General features: G+C 43.3%; 1 protein-coding gene across 1 annotated transcript in view; it reads left to right on the top strand.

The window, feature by feature from the left end:
- EXT1 (exostosin glycosyltransferase 1) overlaps nt 1–21,205 on the top strand; it is a 161,800-nt gene extending 140,595 nt beyond the window's left edge. Inside the window, exons 4-11 of the mRNA XM_042836017.1 lie at nt 1,528–1,647; nt 6,485–6,617; nt 7,885–8,003; nt 8,696–8,791; nt 11,521–11,610; nt 16,660–16,820; nt 17,784–17,955; nt 20,368–21,205. Coding sequence (XP_042691951.1) covers nt 1,528–1,647; nt 6,485–6,617; nt 7,885–8,003; nt 8,696–8,791; nt 11,521–11,610; nt 16,660–16,820; nt 17,784–17,955; nt 20,368–20,553 — 1,077 coding nt within the window. The 3' untranslated portion in view covers nt 20,554–21,205. The remainder of the gene's footprint in view (nt 1–1,527; nt 1,648–6,484; nt 6,618–7,884; nt 8,004–8,695; nt 8,792–11,520; nt 11,611–16,659; nt 16,821–17,783; nt 17,956–20,367) is intronic.
- Nucleotides 21,206–24,594: the final 3,389 nt, after the last annotated feature.

Below are 24,594 nucleotides of genomic sequence, written 5' to 3' on the forward strand. Positions count from 1 at the left end.
CAGGGAATATGGTGAATGAACCGGCCTTGACGTTCTGAATATTTCCTCTTGACTACAGTCATTACTTTCTTGGAAGCTCAAATTTCTTACTATATATAACTGTGTCTTTAGCAGAGTCAAGATTATTGCATCTGACACTGCACTGTGGACCCACTCTCTTTTGGGATGCTCTGTCTAGACCTGAATGCAAGCAATGCAGTAAAAAACATACTGATTCTTGTGGAAAATGCATTACATGCAAATTCTTAACAACTCCAATTAAATGTGCAATAGGAAATTGTCTGATTGAAGAGCACATGAAACCAAATAACAATCATTTCCACCTCTCAGAATGTCTTAGGAATAAGCGAAGTGTTTTTGGCCAGGGAAGGGTGGATGTGTTGGGATGCAGTTAAATTTCAGAGTGAGCTGGGATGTGCAAAGAGCATCACACAGCTGAGGCATATACTTCTGCAGCTCACGACTGAGCTGAAAGCTCTGTGAAAAATGGCTGTCTGAAAGTGACCTAATTCGAAATCACAAAGAGAGTAGGTGCAAAGGCACAGCTCCTCATTCCTGAAAGAAATGAGCACAGATGTGCAAAATATCTTAGAGGCCTTTCCAGTGCTGTGAGTAGCCCTTGTAATTGAAGCAAATTGCAGTTAAATTCCCTTGATAATGTCAATTTGCGTTGTCAAAGTAGCGTACTGGAGGCCGTGGTCAAGGTCCTAAGAAGTTAACCAGTGGCATGTATGCTCGTTAGCTTCCCTCCAGTGTGGAAGAGGGATGTGGGGATGGAGGTAGAAGGGAAGCCCTTTTGTGATCCAGCCAGCAGTCCCGATTTTCAATCACAAGTCACTGCAGCAGGACAAATGGGGTTTTCTTTGTAAGGCAACTTAAAATGTTGCTTTAATGGAGAAGGGAAAAAGAAAGCAGTGTTTTCCCTTGTGAATACCAGGTGTTGTGAGAGACATTACTCTTTCCTCCCACAATAATGAGTGAAATGCAATTTGATCCATAGGTTCCCAAAAAGTGGAGTCTTGCTTCAGATGTCGCTGTGTTTTCCTCAGGGCACTTAGTATTGCCATGCTGTGTAAATGCAATTCCAGATCCCTTTAATATACTCTGAGAGTGGGGATTATCGTTGGACCCAGAGTCCTGCAGGTTCCAGTCTGCTGAACTGCCAGTCCATGAAAAGCTGTGTGTGAGGGATTTATGGAGGAGCTGCTCACTGTGACACAGCGCAGTGCTGCGGAGTGACAGGGAGAGGAAATTTTTGCTTCCATAGAAACAACCAAAAACTGAGAGAAGGCAAATTAAAAAAAGAAAATCATATATTCTAGTGTGCCAATAGCAAAGGTTGTGAAGGGCTGTGTCTCATCTGTATCTCCATCAGGGCTCTAACTGTTGGCACACACATCCTGTTGGATAGGAGTGCTGAAGCTGTGCAGCTTGCTAATAGAGGAGAGGGCTTGTCAGCAGCATATTAATTTGATGAGACTGCGTTGTTTTCTGAAGCTTCTGACTATGTTACATCTTGTATTACAGATTCCTTCTACAATCAGGTCTATCCATCAGGATAAAATCCTAGCACTTAGACAGCAGACACAGTTCTTGTGGGAGGCTTATTTTTCTTCAGTTGAGAAGATTGTATTGACTACACTAGAGGTGAGTAAAAGCCATCTGGGATCGTGCAGAGCAGCGAGGTTTCCTTAGCCATCCGGCTGCTCCAGTGCTCAGCCAGCATCAGACCTTGGGTTTCATGACATGCAATTGGTCACTGGGGGAAACACTCAGTGTCTTGCTAAGTTTTCTTCCCTAAGGAAATGCTTCCTTCATTGTTGGTATCCACATTAGAGAGCTGACATGGTGAAGAATGGGAGCTGTCTAACACAACGAAAAGTTGTCATGTGTGATCTTGCCTTCACAAGGCTTTATGGCTTACGAATCACTGTCCTTGTCATTGGTAGTAGATATGTTTTTTAAAGAAAACTTTCTAGAATTCATTTCAGAAAAAATAGGCTGTGAAGCTTCTTGACCATTTCATAGACCACTGATGTCTTGTGATGGGGCTGTCAGTCTGGCTGAAGGAAAATAGGGGCTGGTAAGTTACTGTGTTTTATCTTCACACACAGAATAAGGGAAAGGTTTCTATAAAATATTAATAAATAATCATAATTAGACTGCTATTAAACAGGGAGACAGATGATCTAGAATGTGGAGAGAATCCTTTCTGAATTCAAGGGACACAGGAAAGATAAAAGGCTCTTTAGAAGTAGGACCCAGGCTACAATTTCAAAAGCAGTTTTCTCTTCTAATTGTTTTGCAATTTTGCACTAAAATTTTTTACACACAGTTACCACTGAAAGGGGCTTGCTTTGTAGGTGCCAGCGTATTCATCTTAGGCTAATTCTTCTTCATTTGCAGCCCTCTTTGTGCAGGGTTGTAAAGTCCCCCTTTTCCTTGCAGAGTGTGAAGGAGGGCTACTGCCCATGCTTTGTCGGTGGAGGTTGCCCATGGCAGACTCACTTCCAGCTGCTACAAGACAGTCATTTAGATTTTCCTGTGCTGGTGGAGAAAATCAGCCAGGGAACATTTATGGAGCCCATGGCATAGGTGTTCTTGTCCCCCCATGGCTTCATCCATGCTGCCTAATGAAAACAGCTCTTCACCTTTAGTCTCTCCACGAGTGCTGATGAAGTAGTGGTAATGATCACAGCCCACAATAAGGTCAGATTAGCAAAGCTGGAAGACCACATGTCAGCTCTTGGAGTCTAATTCACTCTTAAAGTACCCCTAGAGACAACCAGGTGTCCGTCATCTGCCCCTTCCCTTTGTACGCCCCACTAAGGATTGCTAAAAGGAGAAGGCTGCACAGCAGTCCTCACTGCCCCTCTCCTACTTGTGCTGGGCTGATCCCAAGAGACAGCCCCCATGGCCTTGGTATCCATCACATCTCGCTCCAGTACACACAGATGTGATTTTGAATCTGCCTGGACCAGCTACAACATTGACCCACATAGGTGCGCAGGGGACAGAAACACCTGTAATAAAGCTCTAGCAGCTAGATATGCAACAAGCTGGAGTTCCTGCTCGAAGGCAAAAAAAGAGGAAAAGAAAAACAGAAATCTTCCTGCAAGGTTTAATTTAATGGAACCAAATAAGGTACACTTGGTGTTGAAGTTGTTTTCTGGGATTTTCCATTTGTTTGCAAGGGTGGTTTTGCCTTGAGAACCTTAGGTTCTTGTTTTGTTTTATTCAAGATTCTTAAAATTTGTAAAGAAAGCTACAAGGAATTTTGTTCGTATGAACAGACACTCATTTCACATTGTCCAGAGTTAATTTTCTTTAGAAAAGGGGTAAAACAGCTAAGAGTGATTTTTGCTGTCTGAAATCTGCAAGCAATATATGCCTTTTTTAAAACCTAAGTCTTAAATTCCTGGCAAGAATATTTTTTTCGGGCTTATGTTATCCATCTTCTCTTGCAATATTGTGGTGTTAGAGTGCTCTGATGATAACCTGCAGCTTGCCTCAATGCTGTGTCGATATCCAGATATGTGGTTATCAGTGTAGCAAAAGATCAGGTGTCCACAAGGATATCTGCCTTGTATCCTGGATACCTGTGGAAACATGAGATCACATCTTCAGGTCCTTGACCTTTTCACAGCATTTAGTAACCTGAGCCAAACAGCTCATAGCCCAAAATGGGAGGTTAGAAGTGTTTGGCCAGTAAGCCCTCCTGCAGGTCCAGAGGAGCTGCCTGGTGCCATCCACATGGTGTGGGTTATGAGATGGGCATTCATGTGGGTCTGTTCTAGCAGCAGCATCATCCATACACATGTGCCAGTGAATCTGCACTTTTTCAGCTTGGTCTTCCTTGAAAACAAGCCCCAGATACACACACCTAAGTGCCTGTGCAGCATGCTCAGTGCTCTGCTCAGGAAGAGAGAGGAGGGGAGAGGACAGCACAAAGGGCATGCAAGAAGTGTGTGGTGCTTGGCTGAGGCATATTAGGAAGAGGCAATGATTAAGGTGGTATATGAACTTTTGGAAATATGAAAGTGAGGGAGACAAAAATATTGGATTATTAATGAATTAAAAAGGGAGCTCTCTATGGAGTTCATAACACCTTCCTTCTCTTATTAAACTTCCTGTCATGCCTCACCGCTGGAGACACTGTGTAGCTGCTGTCTGTCCCTGCAATGTGGGTAATACTGTGCACTCTGAATTCTAATTGATTGATCCCCCATGTGATCTTTTTTTTATACACTTCTGCTCTCTTTCTGCCAAGTTGCCTTTTCTCCCCTCTATCACTGCAGACAGCTAGATTTCTTACGTAGACCAGGAGTGTGATAAATTAATCCCCGTCGGTGAGCCGTGATGTATGGTGCAGGTCAGCTCCCGTGGCCGGGAGATTTGTATGCGTGCTGTGCACCGAGGGCCGCGTACCGTGCGTGGCAGCAGGGTCTGCTCAGCGTTAGAGCTGCTCACGCTCCGGGTGCGCTGAGGCAGGGCTGAATGTGAGCCATGTGTTTCCCCTGCAGCCTTGTTGGCTACCAGCTCAATGGAAATCTCCGCCGTCTGTGAAAGCCTCCTGACCGTGTAAATTCGCAGACTTCCCTTATCTGATTATGCTCCTGTTCTGAGAAAAGAGGAGGAAGGAGCTGCAGTATTTAGGCTTCGTGGTAAACACTCAAAAATAAGTGCTTTCTAGGTTCTGTCTTTGTTCAGGGGTATAACTTGCAGATGGGGAAACAGCAGTCAATTTCTTTTCTCCCTCACTGCTCCCACCACACAGGAGGTCTGACAACTGATACACCTCACTTTCCAAATAGCCAGATCTGCTCCTGTCAGTGATGGAAATATGGTCATTAAGACTGTTATTCCCACACAAAAATAAGTTAAATTAACTTAGACATGTCAGCAAATTGCTGCATGTTAGTAATGCTAGTTGACTGTAGGCAAAATCAAGACAAGCATACAAACGCCTGACATTTGCCCCAAGTTAACTGTGCTTACATGGCCACCAGCAGTGGATTGTCTAGCACAAGATAACTAATGCTTGAATTTATTTTATTTTATTTTTGTTATGGCAATCAAGAATTCCAGGGAGATGCCTGATCATGTTCTGTACTCACCAAATGTCCTTGAACTCAATTGCTTGCAGAGATTTCTAGATTGCTTAGACTGGAGCAGCTGCTTTTCTTTGGCTTTTGTTATTTGAGGTCTTTTTGCTTGCTTTTGTTTTTCCTGTGCTGTAGATATAGACCTTCTTTAGTGTCATAGACTGTAAGGCCAGAATGGACCTAGGGATCGGATTTGCTCCAGAGCCACAGGGTTTCACCCAGATAAGCCCAGGTAAAGGCCAAAGAGAACCAACATGTTGCTGGCATTTGAGCCCTGTGCAGTGCATAAACCACCAATTCCATGAAATCTCCTTAGGAGATCCCAGAAGATGAGCTGCAGAAGGAGGCAAGGAAATCTCGCTTAGCTGTCTTAGCAGAGGATTCTCCCTTCAGCATCCCCCAGCCCCTTCCAATATCCTGTTGCCAGACCTGCCAATCTCTCGTGTTTCCAAGGAAGACAAATCTGTAAGAACCCAACAGCAGTGTGGCCCAACAGCAGATTGTACTTAGAAGATTGTGTCGTCTTGGGCTGCTGAATTTGTCTAGTTTTAACTTCTCGCTGCTGAATGTTGTTACGCCTTTGCAGCAAGTTTGGGAAAGCTTTTGTTGGTGTAAGAACCAGACTGGTTCTTACATAGTGGCAACTGATCTGAAGTAGCTGCAATTAGTTTTACAAATACAAATTAATTCTATGGCTGTGTATCTTTCTTGTGGCCTGTTGTATTCCAGATAATAAAGTAGATGACCTATCAAACTGGTCTGCCCTTAAAAGTCTGGGAATCTGTGTTTGTGGCCCTCCACAAAGATAGACAGCAGAGTTGCTAAAAGATCTTCGTTTTCAGCCAAGGAGCTGTTGCTGAACTGAGACGTAGAATCAGTGATGTATCTGAATACTAATAACCCTTTATAATAAGCAAAAATGAATAATTAGTGCAGCCTGATTTGCTGAAAGTCTTTGTGGTTTTGAATGCTCTTGTTATCTCAAAATAATACCTCGCTTTGTAATGCCATCCTAAAATAATTGTCTTGTGTGAGTTCTGGATAGTAAAACTGACAATGCACTAATCAGGCATACTACCACTAACTCACTCTAATAGATGAAACGATTGACTTTAAATACAGAAGGCAGTGAATTGCAGGGTCCCCACATCCACAGAGAGTAATGAGGTGCTCTGAAGCCTACTGCACAAAGCCTGAGCTGCTGGAGTGGCGTTGCAGTATACTGGTCATTTTGAGAGAGATTAAGCAGGAATGTCTCAGAATTTGTGTGACTCAGCTTTCTGCAAACTGAATGATGATTCCAGTCATTTGGTGTCCCTGAAGCTTCTACCAGTGGCTATTAGAGTCTGTTAATAGTCATTGCCTCTCTTGTTTTCCAGATTATTCAGGACAGAATATTTAAGCACATATCACGTAACAGCTTAATATGGAACAAACATCCTGGAGGGTTATTTGTACTGCCACAGTATTCCTCATATCTGGGAGATTTTCCTTACTACTATGCTAATCTCGGTGAGTGAACTCTTCCTACACTGCAGTGGTATCGGGAATATCATTGATTCTTGAATAGGATGTGCCAGGTGACTTACCATTCATATCTAGTTAATGATGCTTCCTCTTTCCATTCCCTGCTCACTGCAGACTGGAATGTCTCTGACTCATCAACATGCATCATGTGCCTCTCGCTTGCAAATATTGTTTTGAAAAAAAATTGGGTCCCTTCATACTTTTCAGTTGCTGGTAATTAATGCCTGAGTTACTGACCCGTTCGTGGCCCAAGGGGACATAAGAAGGATAGGGTTTTTTTGCTTACTTTGTTTATTTGTGTTTGGCAAATTGGAAAAGTGGTAATTTACCCATGACACTTATAATTGGAGTGCATAGTGGGTATGGATTTATTCTCCATACTCTGTGTCCTCTTACAGATTCCAGTGGAGGGAATGAATAGAAGTTAGGTCCGTGGCTTTTTCTGAAACAGATTCAGTGATGAATTCTGTGGGGGGTGTGTCTGCAGTCTGAAGTGATCCTGCTTATGAGACTGCTTCCACTTTTGGCACAGGCTGTGCCATCCCACTTGTGTGATCTGTGCTGCCCACCTGCTAAAAATTCACAGTTACCGTCATAAAGAAGGAGGATAAGGTTTCTGTGGGAATTTTAATGAAAAAGGACTATGACCCACACAGATGAGTGTAGATAAGACTGAGAGCAGTAATGAAGGGCAGAAGCCAGTACGACCTGTTATTTTGGGCAGGAAAGTAAATCACAGCAAGACAAAAATATCAGAATTGAAAGGCAAGGATGTAAATAGAATTGTCAGCTCAGGAGGTAACTGAAGATGCACGTGGGTGGGGATTGATCCAGAAAGAGTAAAAGCCTTACAGCAGCTTAATAGAACTAAGGAAACAGAACATAGTTCCAGAAATCAGGGATGTACCTGTAGAAAATGTCATGCATTCAGAGCCGGGCAGCAAAACCAGACAGCCGATGTCAAGAAATTTCATTGAGCAAACTAGGTATTACCTGTGGGGCAAAATGGATGGAGGAAAGAAATCACAGGACATCTGTGGAAATAACAAGAGAAGGCAGTAACTGTATTGGAGTCAGGTGTTTCAGAGGAGGTGGGAGTGAAGTGTCATCTCTGATCCATGACTTAAAGAGATGACCTAAAAGATTGGGAAGGCTTGCGTTAAGCACAGGTTGTTTTACCATCTCCAAGTCCTTTAATCTCTACTAAATGGGGCAATTTTGTCTTTACTGAATGCATATCTGTTTGCTTCAGGTCTGAAGCCTCTCCCCACATTCACTGCCGTTATCCATGCAGTAACTCCTCTGGTTTCCCAATCTCAGCCTGTGCTGAAACTCCTGGTTGCTGTAGCCAAGTCCCAGTACTGTGCACAGGTAAGCAGCACTGTTTGTCAGTCACGTTGGAGACAGAACTACTGTCCCAGGAGTGAAGAGCCTATTGATTTCAGGTCTTCTCAGTCTACATTCAAACTCTTGTTTCTGTTCTCATGTTTGCTTTCTCTGAGATGTCTAGTGTCTGTGACCTGCATGCATGGGAAACAAAAGTTTTGAGTATGATGTGGTTGGAACAGAGACAATAATGAAACCCCTTTGTTTCAGGAGACAGGTAGAACAATGATTGCACTTTGAAGATCAGGTTTATGTATGCTGCAAACTGCAAAAGGATGTCTGTGTCTCAAGAGTCTCTACATGATTACCTTTCCTCCTACTGTGGCTCTTAGACTCAGCAGTGCCAAGATTTTAGCTCCTCTAAAAGAAACCTCAAGGAGTTCAGTGGGAGCACCCTCTTACAATGGAGAATCACAAGTATTTTAGCCAAAGTAAATCAGTGACATCCATGTGACCTGGCTTAAACTGAGACTTCCTGAGTTCTTGTTCAGCTTACATTTACTTGAGAGGATGTATATAATTAGGATGAATGAAATTACTGTAGGAAATGTTGTTTTTATACAGATTTGTATCATTCTTGTTAGTCTGGACATTCAAAATCTGGAGATCTGAATCTGTACGGCTCGGGCTGCATTGCCAAAAGCACTGTGTGATCGTGGTCCAATATTCTCTTTCAGATTATTGTTTTATGGAATTGTGATAAACCCCTCCCAGCCAAACACCGCTGGCCTGCCACTTCTGTGCCTGTCATAGTCATTGAAGGAGAGAGCAAGGTAAGTGGACAGAAGCATCATAAAAGATTGCATATTTTCTCTGATGGGACCCAAATTTATTTTTCCAGCTGCTTTGATGAAAGCTTTCCCAACTCCACGCCAGTCCTTTTCTGTTCCTTGGCCTCTTGTGTCAGCTTGGTCACAGAGTCATATTTCATGCACATGGCCATGCTCTCAGAAATCCTCAGCCTGGCAATCAATGCCAGCAGCCTGAGACTCATAGGTGGGGTCCTATTTTGAAATGTGGTTCTGATAGTGGGTAGTTCTGACCTTATCTTTGGAGATTACTCCCTGCAGATGCATGGAAGTGGTGATGCAGCTGGATTCACTGAGTTGTAGCAGTCAGAGGCAAGGCTTGGGGATCAGCTACAGACTCAAAAACAGAGGAAAAGATGAGAGTGAATAGCACTAACCCACCTTTGAAAAGTACCTTCTTTCATGGCCGTGTAGGATACTTCTGTCAGCAAGGGGATCCCACCATGAAACAAAGGAAGGGACAAGGGCTGCTTTCTTGGAAATGAAACCCCTGTGTCATCTCCTGTTGTGCAACAGACTTGTTTGTTTGCAATTCCACAGAGCTGAAACAGACAGCACTCAAATTAGAAAAGAGGCTTCTTTTAAAAATCCGCAGTGAAGTGGATGATTCCTCTCCAAAGTCAGGCCTGAGAAAAGCAGGGCTGCTTCTGTGGGCTCCTGGGCTCTGAGTGACACACACGTGGGCTGGTTCCCTTTCCATCTCTATTATCTGGCTCTCAAGCTCTGCATTTGCAAACAGAACTTTCAGCTGCTTTGGCTGTACAGTCCTGTTTAGAATTCATGTTTGTATCTTCAGTCTTTTGCCCCAATCACCTTAACAAGGGGAGAAACAAGGGCCCTGCAAAGTTTTCATCTAATGGCATGTGCCTTTAGCTAGCCTTATATATGTATCAGGAGAGTTGCTGCAGGACTGAGAAAGGCTGTAGTGGTTTTTGAGCCTTTGCACGTTTTTTTTTCCTTTCTGGAAAGCTTGCAGAGGTGAGATAGAGGAGAAGACCTTTGACCGGTTCCTCTGCGTTTGTCAAAATGGGCCCAGGCACTGTTTACATTACAAATGAGTCTCCTGAGTACACAAAGGTGTGTTTGTAGTGGACAGTCTCATCTCTTTTAATATCCCAATGTACGCCAATGGCTTCTTGTGCAGAAAAGCTGCTTGTTTGGACAAAGTGTGCAGAGCCAGAGCTGTCCAGTTCAGAGGTTGTACAAAGGAACTGCTTTTTTCATCTTCAGGCTTGACGGAAGCATACTGGCAGGCACAGTCACTATGTGCAGGGGATTGCAGAGGTCTGCCTTTACCTAGCCTGCACTCCTGTCCTTAAAATCAAGATATTTTATCGCATGCATTTTACAACAGAGAGCTTTAACTACTAAAAAAACAGCTGGGTGATTCTGTCTGTTTTCCATGGTCTATAAATGAATAGGATGAGAGTCTTGGTCTCCCGATGACCTCTTGTTCTGCTTTGCCTCTGCATAAGCAAAGCAAAACTGCCAGCACCTGCCAACTCACCTCTCCCTCACAGCCATGGCCTTCCAGGAGTGAGGCCCATCACAGCGGTGAAGAGATGCTCTCCAGACAGACACTGTGAACCTCCTGACATGGAAGGCAGAGCCCTCTCTGAATCGAGGCATAGATTTAGGGTACTGCTTCTGAACAGGCTGCAAGGGACACAGTACTGACCACAACCATAATGTACTACATGCAAAACTCCACTGTGTCCTTGATTCCAGAAAGCGATCTCTCCCAAGAAGGCCTGCTTTTTGTAGTTATTTCTTGGCATAATAAGCTTGAAAGGAAGTCTATTACATACCCAGGCTATTTTTCTTAGCAAATGAGGGAAACAAATAGCATCGTGTCCTTATTACCACTCATCAGTTCTCAGAAGGTGCTGATTAGTCTTGTAAAGAAACCGTATGGATTCTCATCTCTTGCTGTTACCTTTTTGATTTCACTTTCCCATCCATTTCCTATTTCAGTGAGAACTATCCTGCCATGCTTTAAAAAAAAAAACATTCTGCATATAGATTTTATATGTATATATAGCTGTGTCACTTAAAAAAGTGACTTTTAGACATGCTACACGGTCAACATAATTCTTGCTGCAAACAAAGCCCGACAGATAATCAAGTTCCTTAGTGTATTCTCCTTTTTTGATAAATAACAATGCATCACATGGCAGCAGCTCCCTATTGATTCAGCAGCAATGACCAGAGATGGAGCTGTGCCACTTACAGAGGTAGAGTCCTGGCAGCATAATTTCCTCCACACACATGTACTTCTTGGCTTCCTAGCCGTAACCTTATGAGCACTACAGAGTTCTTGTCAGCACTTCGTTGTCTCTAAGCCTCACACCCCATGGAAGAGCAGAGGTACAGAACTAGCTTCCAGGGAAGCTCTGGTACATCTAATTCTCAGTGTGGACCATGACAGTTTGTCACATAAGGAAAGCAGCCTACTCAAAAGAGAGAGATCTGTTCAGAAATTATTCCTCAGCTAGGAGGTATAAACTGACTGCTGGGGTGACAAAAATGTCATTCTTTCCCTCATGAGCTGAGTGGTCCTTTCTGTCAGACAGACATGCAGTGTGCCTCAGATGAAAGGACATAGGAGTGAGGAATGAAATAGAGTATTTCCCAGGGAAATTAGTCCTTTAAGTGATTTTTTTTCTTCCCTTTCCTGCCTTGGATACCCACAGGTTATGAGCAGTCGCTTCCTACCCTACGACAACATAGTGACAGATGCAGTGCTAAGCCTGGACGAGGACACCGTGCTTTCAACCACTGAGGTAAGCGCCTCTGACATCTGGAGAGTCTGCCCGGCTCCTTGGCCAATCCTGAGCACAGCAGATAGGCTCTTCTCTTGCTGGTGGCCAAATGTTAAGAGGTTTCCTGTGATGCTCCTCAGATTTTCTGTTTTTCACTTGTTTCAGAAACCCTGCCACTGACTGCCATCAGAAGAGCTTTTCACCTCGGTTAATTGGCTCATCATTAGCATATGGTTCTTCCGCTCTTTATTATTTTAGTAACATAGCTGCGGGCGGGTGTAGGCAGCCAGGAGCAGTCGACTTTAACTCTGTTCTCACTTTTCTGATTAGGGTAGGTTTTTTTTCCCCCTGTGCTACCGGTAGGATGTAGGTGGGGAAAGAAGGGGTGTCAGCAGCAGGGGATTGCTGTTGCTCCAAAAGAGAGCATTGCCATCTAATACAGCATTTGCTGGGGAATGTTTTCTTGCTGACTGTTGTGTCTTCCTATAAAGTTGGAGATCTTTGCTAGTTGGGGTGTTGGAGTGTTTGTGCTAAGAGGAAGATAGCGCTAAGGAAGAAAAATACTGTAGAAAAGCAATTTTTACAACTGGGATGAGTATTGATTTCTGGAACCTCTTCCCAAGAACCACAGGGGAAACTGTTGACAGTTTATATAGAGTGCAATATTTGGGAAATGCATTATTAATGACAGCCAGGGAATAGCTTGAAAAAATTGATTTTCTTTTGTTTTCCTTTTTTTTTCCCCCCCATGTCCATGGTTATTCCTTTCTCCTCATTTCACCTTTATAAAAGCGCTTTCTTTGTCAGTGATGTGGACTTTTCACTGATATAATTGCTGCTAGTGAGGAAATGCCTAACATTAGCCACCAGTCACTGCTGTATATCCTAAGATGTCACTGAATTTGTTCTAAATGGATGAGATTGTAGGTGTTGTTCTCCCCGGTATGGTTTTCTTGTGCTGTGGTTAAGCTGCTCCAGATGGAGCCGTGGTAGCCCTCTTCTGCTTCTCAAATGGCATTGAACCTATGCGATACCAAGGTTACGTCCTGGTTGCTCCTGCAAGATGAGGAAGAATACAGCTGCTCCCAAATCATTTATGTGTGCAGCCTGAGAAATCCTAAACACTGAAATGAAGACATTTGTCCTAGGGCTGGAGATCCTAAGCAGCTTTTTGTTCAGGATGAAGAGAGCTATCTCAGCTCCTCGTGGTAAAAACTGCCAGGGTTCATTGTACTGAGGTGGTAGGTACAGCAGTCCAGCCTGTGGATTGCAGGAGGATTTGGGGCTTTTGTTTTCTTTTTGCCTAGTATTTATCATCATCCTTATTTTGTAGTCATTCGGACTTCTGGAATGCATGTGAGACAAGGTTTTTCTCATTTGGCTTGGCTGTATTTTACACTGAACATTTTGAAATGCAAGTGTTTGTTGTTGTGTGACATAATGTATGCGTTTTTTTGTGGATTCCTCCCTCCTGTAAGCACGATACTGCGTGTTTGCATGGTAGGTTTTGGCTCTGAGCCTCCTGTCCCTCTGCTTTTGGTGGCTCTCTGAGAAGAACTGAGTTCTTTCTTCTCCTTCACTTCTCATCACGCAGCTTACACAAAGAAACAGCCTGTTTGAAATGCTGAGTGTGCATAGTGTGCACTATGAAACTTGCCTCAGAACTGACTGCTCATGGGTGGTCATTGTGGCAAAGCTTCAGGGACCAGAAGAAGCAGTTTAGCGGCATGGTCAAACATGATCACATTCCTGCTGGGAGGAGCAGTTGCCAGACACATCTTCTGCCCCGTCCAGATCTTGTGGACTATCAGTCTCCCCTTTGCAGCAGAACGGCGTGTGGTTGCTCTCTTGAGAAGAGCTCTGTCATGTGCACAGAGGGATGTTTGTGTGGGAAGTAATTAGAAATCAGCATGAGTTAGGAATAGTATGAGGATTTAAGGGACTGGCAGCCGGATTGGCTTTTCCTGCTGATCAGCTGAGTGGCAATGCTGCAAAATTACGCAGGATAAGGACCAGTTTGGGGTTTTTTCTGTTAGGATGGTTGGTTTAGTGGTACAGGGGCAGACACTTGAATACACGAGTGAAGACACTGGGTGTTGCCGCTTTGTTATTTATTTAAGTTTGAGATTCTCAAACGTCTCTAAAGAAAACAGATGTCAGGCTTTATAGGACAGGGAAAAAACCTTTAGCTCTTTCATGTGGTGCTGATTTGGATGCGATCAGAACTATCAAAAAGATAACTGGTTTGTGCACATTGTCTTTCTAGTTGGCCTCAGATTCCTTGAAACAACTTGAAAGAAAGTAACCAGTCCTTAGTGTTGTGTTCCAGTACATGTGTGACTCTTCTGTTTCATAAAAGTGCCTGTAAATGAGGGAAGTCTGACAACAATCACACAAAATGTGACTGTTCTCATAGCAGCTGTTCTTTGTCTAACCTCTACACCCTTGACTTTGGCTGTATTCTTGAAAGGTTTTCCAAGCATTTTTGAGCAAGGTTTTTGGTCCCTCTGGTACAGAGGGAACTATGCAATGCAGAAACAAGACCCCCTTTCTCTTGGATTTGAATGGAACAATTAGAGTTGTCTTTCTTCTTAAAATTTTAATCTAGCTTGAGCCAAGTTGAATTGAAGGGACTGCCAACCAACTTTAACAGAAAATAAAACATAAATAAAAAACTTTCCATATGTGTTTTTACCAAACACCTTTCAAATCAAATGCTGATGAGCCTTCTGCAAACTACCCCAACCATCCCTTTCCTCTTATTTGTTTGGTGGGATTCCAGGGCAGCAATCCCGTATCAACCTTTCAGTTCTCTAAGGTTTGAATTATTAAGCTAGTTTCAGTGAGATAAATAAATAAATGAAAGAATCTTTATGTCAGCATTTAATATCTTCTTGTGATTTATACAGTAAAATCCATTTTTTTAAAGCACAGACTCCCATGGAATCTACCTCTGTTTTTATTAAGCTATCATTTTAACCCTTGTGGTCATACATACAGTCTTAAAGGTGTCACCTCAGCACATTGAGGGCTCAGAACAGATGGATAATATAAAAGAAATTCACACTGATTGCTTGTTTTAATCTCACCAAGCCACCCCTATAATTTAAGGTGTTTGATTCCTGATTTTCCAAGCTTTCTGTTGACAGTACTGAAACGGTAGGTAAGTGAAATGCATGAATATGTGCGAAAGGTTCAGTTATCCACATGGCTTTTAGCACTCTATATTGCATGTAAGTACGCAGGCCACTCTGAAAGTAATGCCTCCTATTTATTTTCATGGAAACTACAACAGATATAAAGAGCATGCTATCACTATTTGATAGAGCAAATTCTACGTAACAGCTTCATGATAATATTTTTCACATAGTCACCATCTGTAACTGTGTATTTTTGCCAGTGATGAACAAGAGACTGCATGCCACACATAAAAATTGACCAGTAGAAGTGACCCTCTTTTTGACAGCTGCTATGACAGTGTTGTTGATAAGAAAATGTTGCCCATTCAATCCACCTTTTGTCAAGCTGAACAGATGAAAGTTAGGAGGCACCAAATCTTGACTATATGCTGGGTGTGGTAGGACAGTCCAGCCCAGATTGGTGCTCCATGATTTTCAAATGGGTCTGGGGCTTGGTGTTCTTATGTTACAAGAGAAGGATTGTTTTCTTCTCTGGCCTGGCACTGGAAGTTCAAGCCTTCAGCTTAGTGTTGTGATGGTCAGAGTCGATGGTTTGTCCTGGTTACAGGAAATCCAGAAGGATCACCCCTTTCCTAACCCAAAGGACAGTGCACATCACTTTACTTGCTGATGGCTGCATCTTGAACCTTTTCTTCAATGAGGAATTCAAATGTCACCACTCCATGGAGTGCTGTCTTGACTATGGTTGTTAATGATGACACCACATCTCGCCACCAGTGATGTTATGATCCAGGAAACTGTCCCCTTCAGCCTCATGTTGGTTCAGTAGGTCCTGACAAACTTGCACATGCTGTTCTTTCTGTTCCTGTGTGAGCATTTCAGAGACTCATCTGGCACAAACTTTGTGACATTCCAACATTGTCACCATTGTGTCCAACACTGTAGCCAGTATTTAGCCCTGTACATAGTTCCCTGGTTGTGATCTATCAATTCCTGTGGACGAGCTGATCAAGACGCTCTTCATTTCATCCAGAATGTGGCTTGTCTTTCACATCAGTGTTGCCACTTCTGAATTTCACCACCCACCACCTCACTGTGCTGACATCCACCTTTTGATATTCATAAGTGTTCAGCAAGCATTGGTGAATGTCACTGGGCACCATTTTTTCCACTTGGAGGAATTCAGTTCCATATCTTTGTTTCATACACACTTCCATATCAAACACTGTTTTCATAGAATCGCCAAGGTTGGAAAAGACATCCAAGATCACTCCAGCTGTCCACCTACCACCAATATTTCCCACTGAACTGTGTCTTCTAGTACATCTAAATGTTTTGTGAACAGTTCCAGGGTTAGTGATTCAACCACTGCCCTGGGCAGCCTGCTCCAGTGCCTAACCACACTTTTGGAGAAGGAATTTTTCCTGACATTGAATCTGACAGTTCATATTCCTGTCATTTTGTCAGTCTGCCCCTCTGCTGCCATCTACAGCATGACAACAATGGGGAATGGAATATTGGTGGAAAGGTTCAGCCTCTACTGCCATACCACCAATATCCACCTGTGACTTCGTGGGCCAACATCATAAAATAGGAGGCATTACTTTTGGAGCAGCCCTCGTACAAATGCATGCACCTACACCAGTTCTTTCTGTAACTTGAAAAGGTTTGATATGTAAAGGGCAAGCTTGAAAATGTTAATGTAATGCTGTGATGCTCCAAACTCCCTTTAATAGAAACCATTAAAATGTGCATAATTATAGGGCAAAATGTCAAGCAGTCAGTTTAATTTACTGATGAATACACAGAATTAATGTTTTGCAACAGTTCCAAGATTTTGAATTATGAATTAGTGGCAAGGTAATATTTTGTTTGTCGACATTTATTGAAACAGTTTTGGTATTCATTTGGTCTGTGCCTTTGTCTGCAGGTGGATTTTGCCTTTACAGTTTGGCAGAGTTTTCCGGAGAGGATTGTGGGGTACCCTGCTCGCAGTCACTTCTGGGACAACACTAAAGAGAGGTGGGGCTATACCTCCAAGTGGACTAATGACTATTCCATGGTATTGACAGGAGCTGCTATTTACCACAAGTAAGAACCCAAAGCATCAGCTGTTCTCCTTCTGTATGAAACAAAGTGGTAGTGGGGAATGAAAGACATTCTTCCGGGGAGGGGAAAAAATGGAAAGATAATAAATGGGTCTACTTTTTATGGGGTAATAATTTAAGTTCTCAGTTTAGCTCTGGGGATCTGGTAATCATTATTGCGCTTGTTGGGTCCCTTTGAAGTCACTTGTATTTTGAGGCGGTCGGACTGCTCTTTTTAACATCAGGAATTACACACTTCAAAGAGTTCCCGAATTCATTAAGCTGCTCAACTGAATGGCCTGTAGCATAGCAGAAAGGAGTTTACTTCCAGACCAGCACTGGATATGTGCTGGCTGACAGCTGCAGTCTGCAAAGTCTTCTGGCTACTCTAAAAACGTAGTGCAATGGACACATTGTAGGCCAGCATATTGCAGCATACTGGAGAAAACCCCTGTTGTTAGAACTTCCGCAGACCAAAGGCATCTCTAGATGTTAGGAAAAAGTCAACATATTCTTCAGTACCTAATCCAGATCTTAGCAGAGGAGAAGATAAACTATAGGGGATGATGGAGGTCCGAAGGAGAATAGTTTGAACAATGAGGACAGTAGCAGGCTGATATAATGGAGTTCCTCTGACTGAACAGTTTTGAAAAGAAAGATGGGGGATAAATCAGTATTGGCAATTACAGTATAACAGTGGAAGTGCTCTAAGTCCTACTTCTTGGTACATAGGTCTGCATTATTTCTTTTAACTGAGGTTTTTTTTTTTAAAGCTATATATTTTGTTTCTCAATTAATGCTGGTTATAGTTCTGGTGAGGTATATAATCAGTTCTCCCTTCCTGTTAGAGAACTGAGGAAAAGGTCTGGTGTATGCAGAGTTGAGGACAAAATTTCTGCTTCAGTTGGAGTTCATAATCTCTGAAAGCCCAGTGGCTTCTCTTAATAACCCTACTGTTACTTTCCAGATATTATCACTACCTGTACACTCATTACCTGCCTGCCAGCCTAAAGAATATGGTGGACCAACTGGCCAATTGTGAGGACATTCTAATGAATTTTTTGGTGTCAGCTGTGACAAAATTGCCTCCAATCAAAGTAACGCAGAAAAAACAGTATAAGGAGACCATGATGGGACAGGTATGTATCCATAGCATATTTTAGCTGTCGGGATGTATTAATATTTAACATTTTGAATTCCATATTAGGCTTACAGAATGAATAACATTCTGGCTATTTTTTTGCAGTTTTTAGCTTGACAGAGCTATAAGTTACACTATAGATTTTGTTACTATAGTGAAAGAAAATCCAGAAGGAGTACTGGCAGGCACCTACTTCTTAATTTCTTATACTGTGTTACTTACAGTGATCCCAAACTCATGGAACCTTTATTTTAGTGACTGAATTTTAGTTAAACTCCAGTTTTCTAATTAAATATTCTGGAGAGACCTCATGGAATGCTAGAAGCAGAAGTAAATTCTGAAAATATTTTATATTTTTAATTATTTTTAATGAATATTATATACCAGGAGACATATAATGGGATTATATATATCCCTTATATACTGGGGATATATAATGCGTATCGTACCTCCGTGCTGTTTTGAAGTATATTGTGTGTTGCAAGTGCTGATTGTCACAACAGAGGTATGTTTTGTTGCATGGTGTCATTATAACTCACTAGCAGCCATGAAGTGGGTACTGTGGGGCCTCTTCCATCTATTAAGTATTCTGTAATTGCAGAAATGGATATTCTAGCAACAAGGACACAGGTTAACTTGAAGGGTATCTGCTCTTCCCTTGTGTGAGTGAGCAATGGGAACAGGGACAAGTCCTAAGTAATCTATCTGTGCTGCCACAATGTCTATTATCAGTACTTCCAGGTTTTCTATGGGAAGGAGGGGTCAGGAAGAATGAAGAGGCTTTCTTTTTCCCCTCACATTTTCTCCTATTAGCGTTGTCCATGTCTTTGGCAGGAGAGTGACTGTGCCGCTTTGTAGACTCCATTATCTGTATGCCACTGCACAGGAATGTTCTTTGGCTGTTTGGCAAAGGCTGAACAATCATTTTTCTTTTTTCAGCGTGGGTAGCTTGAGTCATCTATGAACTATAACTCTCTCCTAAAGACAAGTTGTTTGTGCAGCTTTGGGAAATGTAATGGACTATGTTCATAATTCCTTGAAAGACAAATAAAAAAACATAACCTCAGTGTTGTGACAGAGATTACAGTCATATGGAAATTCATTGCTAATGGTCAGAATATTTGCTTTAATCCTCCAGCAACAAGCTTTAGTGACTCTGTATAATCAAGAGTCCATAATCAATGCACGTAATAAGCTACCACTTGTGCTGTACTGGACAGGCCTTGGATAAAGATAAAGTCTGATACAACACTCCTTTGGCAATTCCCTGACTTTATCAGCTTCTTCACATTTTAATTAACACACTTTGAGCTTATGATATTTGTTTTTAAAGTGTAGTAGAAACATAAGTGCTATAGAGATGCATGAGAAGTGGCATAAAACAAAATGGAGCAGCTTCACAGCATTTATAGCTTCCCTTAAATAATAGCTCTATTGTTTTCATACACGTACTCTAAGTACAGATATAGAACAATAATTGCATTCAGGCTGTTAGGTCTTATTTTTTCAGAGATGCTGATTTTCAATAGACTTTCATTGGAATTATAGCTGTCCTCAGCTTTAGAAAATTAGTCCATAGAATTTTACATATATGCAACCTGTGGTGTTTTCCTCACATCAGAGTTTATCATGATGTAATGTGGAACTTCAGTTTATTTTCTCTAAGACACTACTGTCTTTTGCAGTGGTCTGGACAGATGCGCTTTGTGGAAGCGCTCTGTTTTTCCCTGCTGGACATTTGCAAACAAGTGTTAGGCATGTATGGACTTCAGTTGAGCTTAGTTACAAGCCACTTGAAATACATATCGATTTCTGGAGGTCTGGACTTTTTTCCTTTCCTTTTTCTTTTCCTTTTTCCTCTCCTCCTTCCTTTCCTCTCCTGTTCCCTTTCCGTTTCTCTCCTTCCCTTTCCTCCCATTTTTCCTCCCTTCTCCTCCCCCCTGTTCTCCCCCGGCGGGGGGGCGCCCCGCCCCCCTCCTCGTCCTTCCCCTCCCTTCCCCTCCCCTCCTCCCTGTGATTTTTAATGTCTTGCTCTCTCCCAAAACAGAGAGAGATGAGGTGAGGCAGTGTGCTGGCAGGTGATGGGAGGCCTGCCCAGGATTGTCATGATGTGGGTGACACTAGACACAGTGAGACTCTGCTCACCATGCTGTGTGGCCCTTAGCATGGTTTTGGAGGCCAGGGAGGCCAGCCTGCCATCAGCAGCTGCCATTACACATGGGGTGTCCATCTTCTGACTTGATGCCCCTCACAGAGCAGATTTCTGTAGACAGTGCTGCAGGGCAGGTTTCTACCAAGCCCTGTTGCAGCTGCACGGCTCTGTGTCTCCCAGGCTGAGGCACCCACCCTCTGCTGCCATTTTGTTGCCTGCCTTCCAGTCACTGCTTAACTTCTGCTCCTCTCCACACAGACATCCCGGGCCTCACGCTGGGCTGACCCCGACCACTTCGCCCAACGGCAGAGCTGCATGAACACTTTCGCCAGCTGGTTTGGCTATATGCCGCTGATCCACTCTCAGATGAGGCTCGACCCCGTCCTCTTTAAAGACCAGGTCTCCATCCTGAGGAAGAAATACCGAGACATTGAACGACTCTGAGGAGCGCTGCCCATGGGGCCGAGCTGCCCCAGCCCCACACAGCCGCCGGAGCCTGGAGCCGGACTGTGCCGGGCCCGGCCGCACCCGGACATGGCGAGCGGCACCCGGCGGTGCGCGGCTCCGGACTGCTTCCCTGCCCGGCAGGCCTCTGTCGCTCACGACTAGGTTGTGTACAGTTTCATTATGGAACATTAAATAATTATTTTTGAAATGATTGCTATGCAGGTTTAAACTTTTTTAATGATAAAAAAAAAAAAAACCTATTAAAAACAGAGTTCTTTCTTTAATCAAAATTGTGTTGGTTGTGAATATTTCAAAGCTGCCATTTCTTTCTTTCATGCGTTTGATTGTCATAGCAATTTTCATTCATTTTTCCCCTGCAATGTTAAATGCTTGAATCTCACGGGGAGAAAATGCAGCAGGTTCAGGAACAAATTGAGCACAAGCAGGACAGAAATGAAGTATTGTTTCTCCTTAACTGCTGATTTTTGTGATATTTCTTCTCTTCATTTTCCACAAGCCGGTTGTGGCCGCTATGGCAGAGCTCCTTTGGATGGGCAGAAAACCAGAGAGCCCACAGCGTGTGTAGTTCCTGCTGGCTGATGCCTGGCTTTGGGCAGGGAGAGGAGCAGCCGTGCCAGGAGCAGGATGGCAGCAGGGCCTTGATGCACGCAGGAACACCGGGCTGCTCGCAGCAAGGCCTTGTCCCCATGGCCCTGCTGCTGGGCCAGAGCAGTATGGCTGGGGGCAGCGCTGCCGCCAGGCCACAGCCGCTGAGTCTCCAGAAATAGCTTTGTTTGGAGAGCAGAAGGGGTGTTAGTGCAAAAAGGGAGCATGTTAGTTCTTGCAGAGCAGGAATTGGGCGTGTAACAAAGTGTTTTATATGGAATCAAACTGTGGGCTTCTCGCTCTCTCTCTCTTCTTTTTTTTTTTTTTTTTCTTCTTTTCATTTTTTGGAAGTGCAAATAGTTGGAGAAATTCCCTTCTGGATTTCTGCACCTGAAGCAAAATGTGTTGTCAGAGATCAATGCTGGCAGCAGCAGGTTCTCTTGGGTTTGCATGAGGCAGGGTAACTTGGGCTGAAGCCTGCCTTGAAAGTACCGGTGTAGCTCACTCCCCAAAATGGTTTTATCATTTCAGATGGAAGCGTTTTTTAAGTTGGAATATCCCAATTGTTCACTTTTCTGTAATGCTTTGCTTATTTATGCATTTTCTCAAGTGAAGAGTGAAAACAAAGGGTCAGGAAGGTGCTGTGATGGTTTGCTAAAACAACAAGCACTTTAAAAACATTTCACAGTCTCACATCTCTGTGAGGTGCATTGGAGTGTTCTACAGTGATAACCACCTCAACAGCAAGAGCATATAGTGACGGTGCCCAGCAAGGACCAGTGAACCTTCCTATACCTCATTCCTTGGCATCCAGGCTGTTCTGTAGCAGAGGTGAAGAGTAGCTGGAGAATGTTGTTACGCTACAGATGGCTAGGCGCTGGAACAAGTTGCCCAGAGATGTAGCATATGTTCCATCCCTGGAGACCTGCAAGGTCAGGCTGGACGGGGGTCTAAGCACCCTCCTCTAGCTGTAGGTGTCCCTGTTCACGGCAGGGGAGTTGGACTAGATGGCCTTAAGGGTCCCTTCCAAATGAAATGGTTCTGGATTTCTATGATATAAATAGAGACAGTGCAACAGGGCTAACGTTTTGTTTAGGCTCAAACGCTGATGTACTGCACAGCTTTTATCAACTTCCTTAACCATGGCGTGCACAGGTCCTCATTTGTCGGAGCAGTAGCTACTGGTATTAGAGGGAATGCCATAAATCTTAAACAATTTCTCTCGAGATGGCAAGATCAAAATCCCTAACTGAAAGTTGCTTTAGAACTGTAAAGTAGATATTACTAGATGTTTGTTTGCAGTGTGGCATGTAAAGACTTGCAAGGTGTGGTTGGCTTTGCATTTGTACAGCAGTATTTGAACAGAGCACAGCGAGTTAGGGCAGGAACATCAGGTTCTGGACATTTTGCATTGAGTCTGAACCAAATCCTTACAGGAATTGATCGCAGCACGCATGGGGCTGCAGCCAGTAGCTGAGTGCTGCTGGAAGGAAGAGGTACCTCCTCAGCTCCATCCATTCCTGCCCTGGCCATAGTCTCACCTTGTGCCTTCTGCCAGCCAGGGGCAAAAAAGTGGCTGGTGATTTTGTAATGCCATTTTAGAGAGTTAAATCAGCATATGGAAAGTTCCATGGAGAGACGAGTAGGTAGACAGGATCAGGGAGGAAGGCGAGCAGTCTGTCCTCCCATCTCTGTATGGTGAGCTGAAATATCAGCTCTCCACATCCCATAAAGTGGTACCCATGCTACTTTGTGCTGTTGAAAATCAGGCAGCTCCTCCAGGGACAGGAATATGTCTTCTCAGATCTGCTGCAGCACGCGTCAGACACTGGATGAGGCAGGCAGGATGTGTGGATGTGTCCTCAGCATCGCTGGGGATAGAGAGTGGGAAAGAGGAGCCCTACATAAAATGAGAATTGCAATTCTTCCTGTCTTTCAGTTAGTGCCATTTTGGCTGTTTAGCAATGGGAGCGGCTCATCAGTGTTGGAGTGCAGCAAGTAAGGCCAGGCTTTTAAGCTGTTTGATGTTGTGTCACCCTCACTTTTCAGGGTGGCTAAGGGAGACTGCTAAAGCTCTGAATGAGTTTTGAGGTCCTTTCTGTTTACAGATCACTAATTAAGCAAGAAACAATAATGGGCTTAGCTGCAGAAGGCTCAGAATAGATGCGCACATTCCCCTCTGCAGCAGGTTACCAGGCAGACCCATCACCCTAGGAAGGAATGTATCTCGTTTGTATGTATGCCCCAGCACCCATTTGAAGAACTGGATGCAGATTCAATGCAGGTGTTCAGCTTGGTATACCTGATGTGGGTGCTGTCAGACAGTGCTCCTGCGGACACCAGGTGTACTTCCAGGCCTTTTCATGTCTGTGTCAGGTAGAGCCCTGTTGTTCCACAATCACCCTTTTATTACATCCTACGTGTGAGTTAATGGTTCTTTATCCTTTTTTTCCACACTTAATTCAGATGGTGCTGAAACAAGGTTCATTCCTTGTTGCTCCTTTTGTAGTTTTTTAAATTATTTTTTTATTTTTCATGAACAGCAGGCTATGTTAGCCTTTACTTTACAGGTACTTGAATGCCTGATGACTTGACTGAGTGTTTCTCATGTGGCCTTTTGTAAAGGTTACTGACCTTAATTTAATCAGGGGTGAGATGGATGGATGAATGTGAACAGATCCATACCATCAAAGCAGAGCAAAAGTAGGGAGTAGAGTTTGGAAGAGCTGATGATTTTTTAATTGAATTTATTTAAATTAAAAAAAAATTAAAAATTAAAAAAAAAAAAAAAAAAAAAAAAGGAGAAACCCTTCCCAGTTATGATTTGAATGAGATCTGTTGCTGGAGGAGGGTTTTGTAATGAGAAAAACGAGACACAAAAACAGGGGCAAACTTCCAAGATAGAAAGTGCCTGGCTCTCTGTGCAGTCCCTCGGGCCTGTGTGAGATTCCTCTTCCCTCTTTCTATTTTGTGAAAAACTCTAGCTATTACCATAGCTTTTTTCCAAATGTGAATGTTTAAGCTATGTAACAATTCCATTATGAACACAGTGGTGTGCTAATGCACAGCTATCGAGCGCTTTGATCTTTTCCACTTGAAAACACGGTGGATTTGATCACCTTCAGATTCCAATTTCTTCCTCAGAGCCAACCTTGACGAAGGAATTAATCTTTCACCAATGAACGCCTTTTAGAATAGCTCGTTTACCAAAAGGTGTCGTTTCAAGAATGGAAGCAATCATTTGATGCTGAGACAATGACAGAAGCAGCTACAAGTACAGTTTTATTCGTTAAACCTTCACGTTCCCTGTGTAAAGTGCAGCATCTTCCTCTTTCTCTCCTTATTTCAAAAATAAAAGTGGAAACTCGCTCTTCGTAGCTCCTGAATGAATGGACAGCCCTCCTGTTAACTCCACCAGTTAAACATACAGCA

Source organism: Centrocercus urophasianus, unplaced genomic scaffold, assembly GCF_019232065.1.
Source record: "Centrocercus urophasianus isolate 14NV4802_14NV808 unplaced genomic scaffold, USGS_Curo_1.0 seq_11, whole genome shotgun sequence".
Classification (NCBI taxonomy): Eukaryota; Metazoa; Chordata; class Aves; order Galliformes; family Phasianidae; genus Centrocercus; species Centrocercus urophasianus.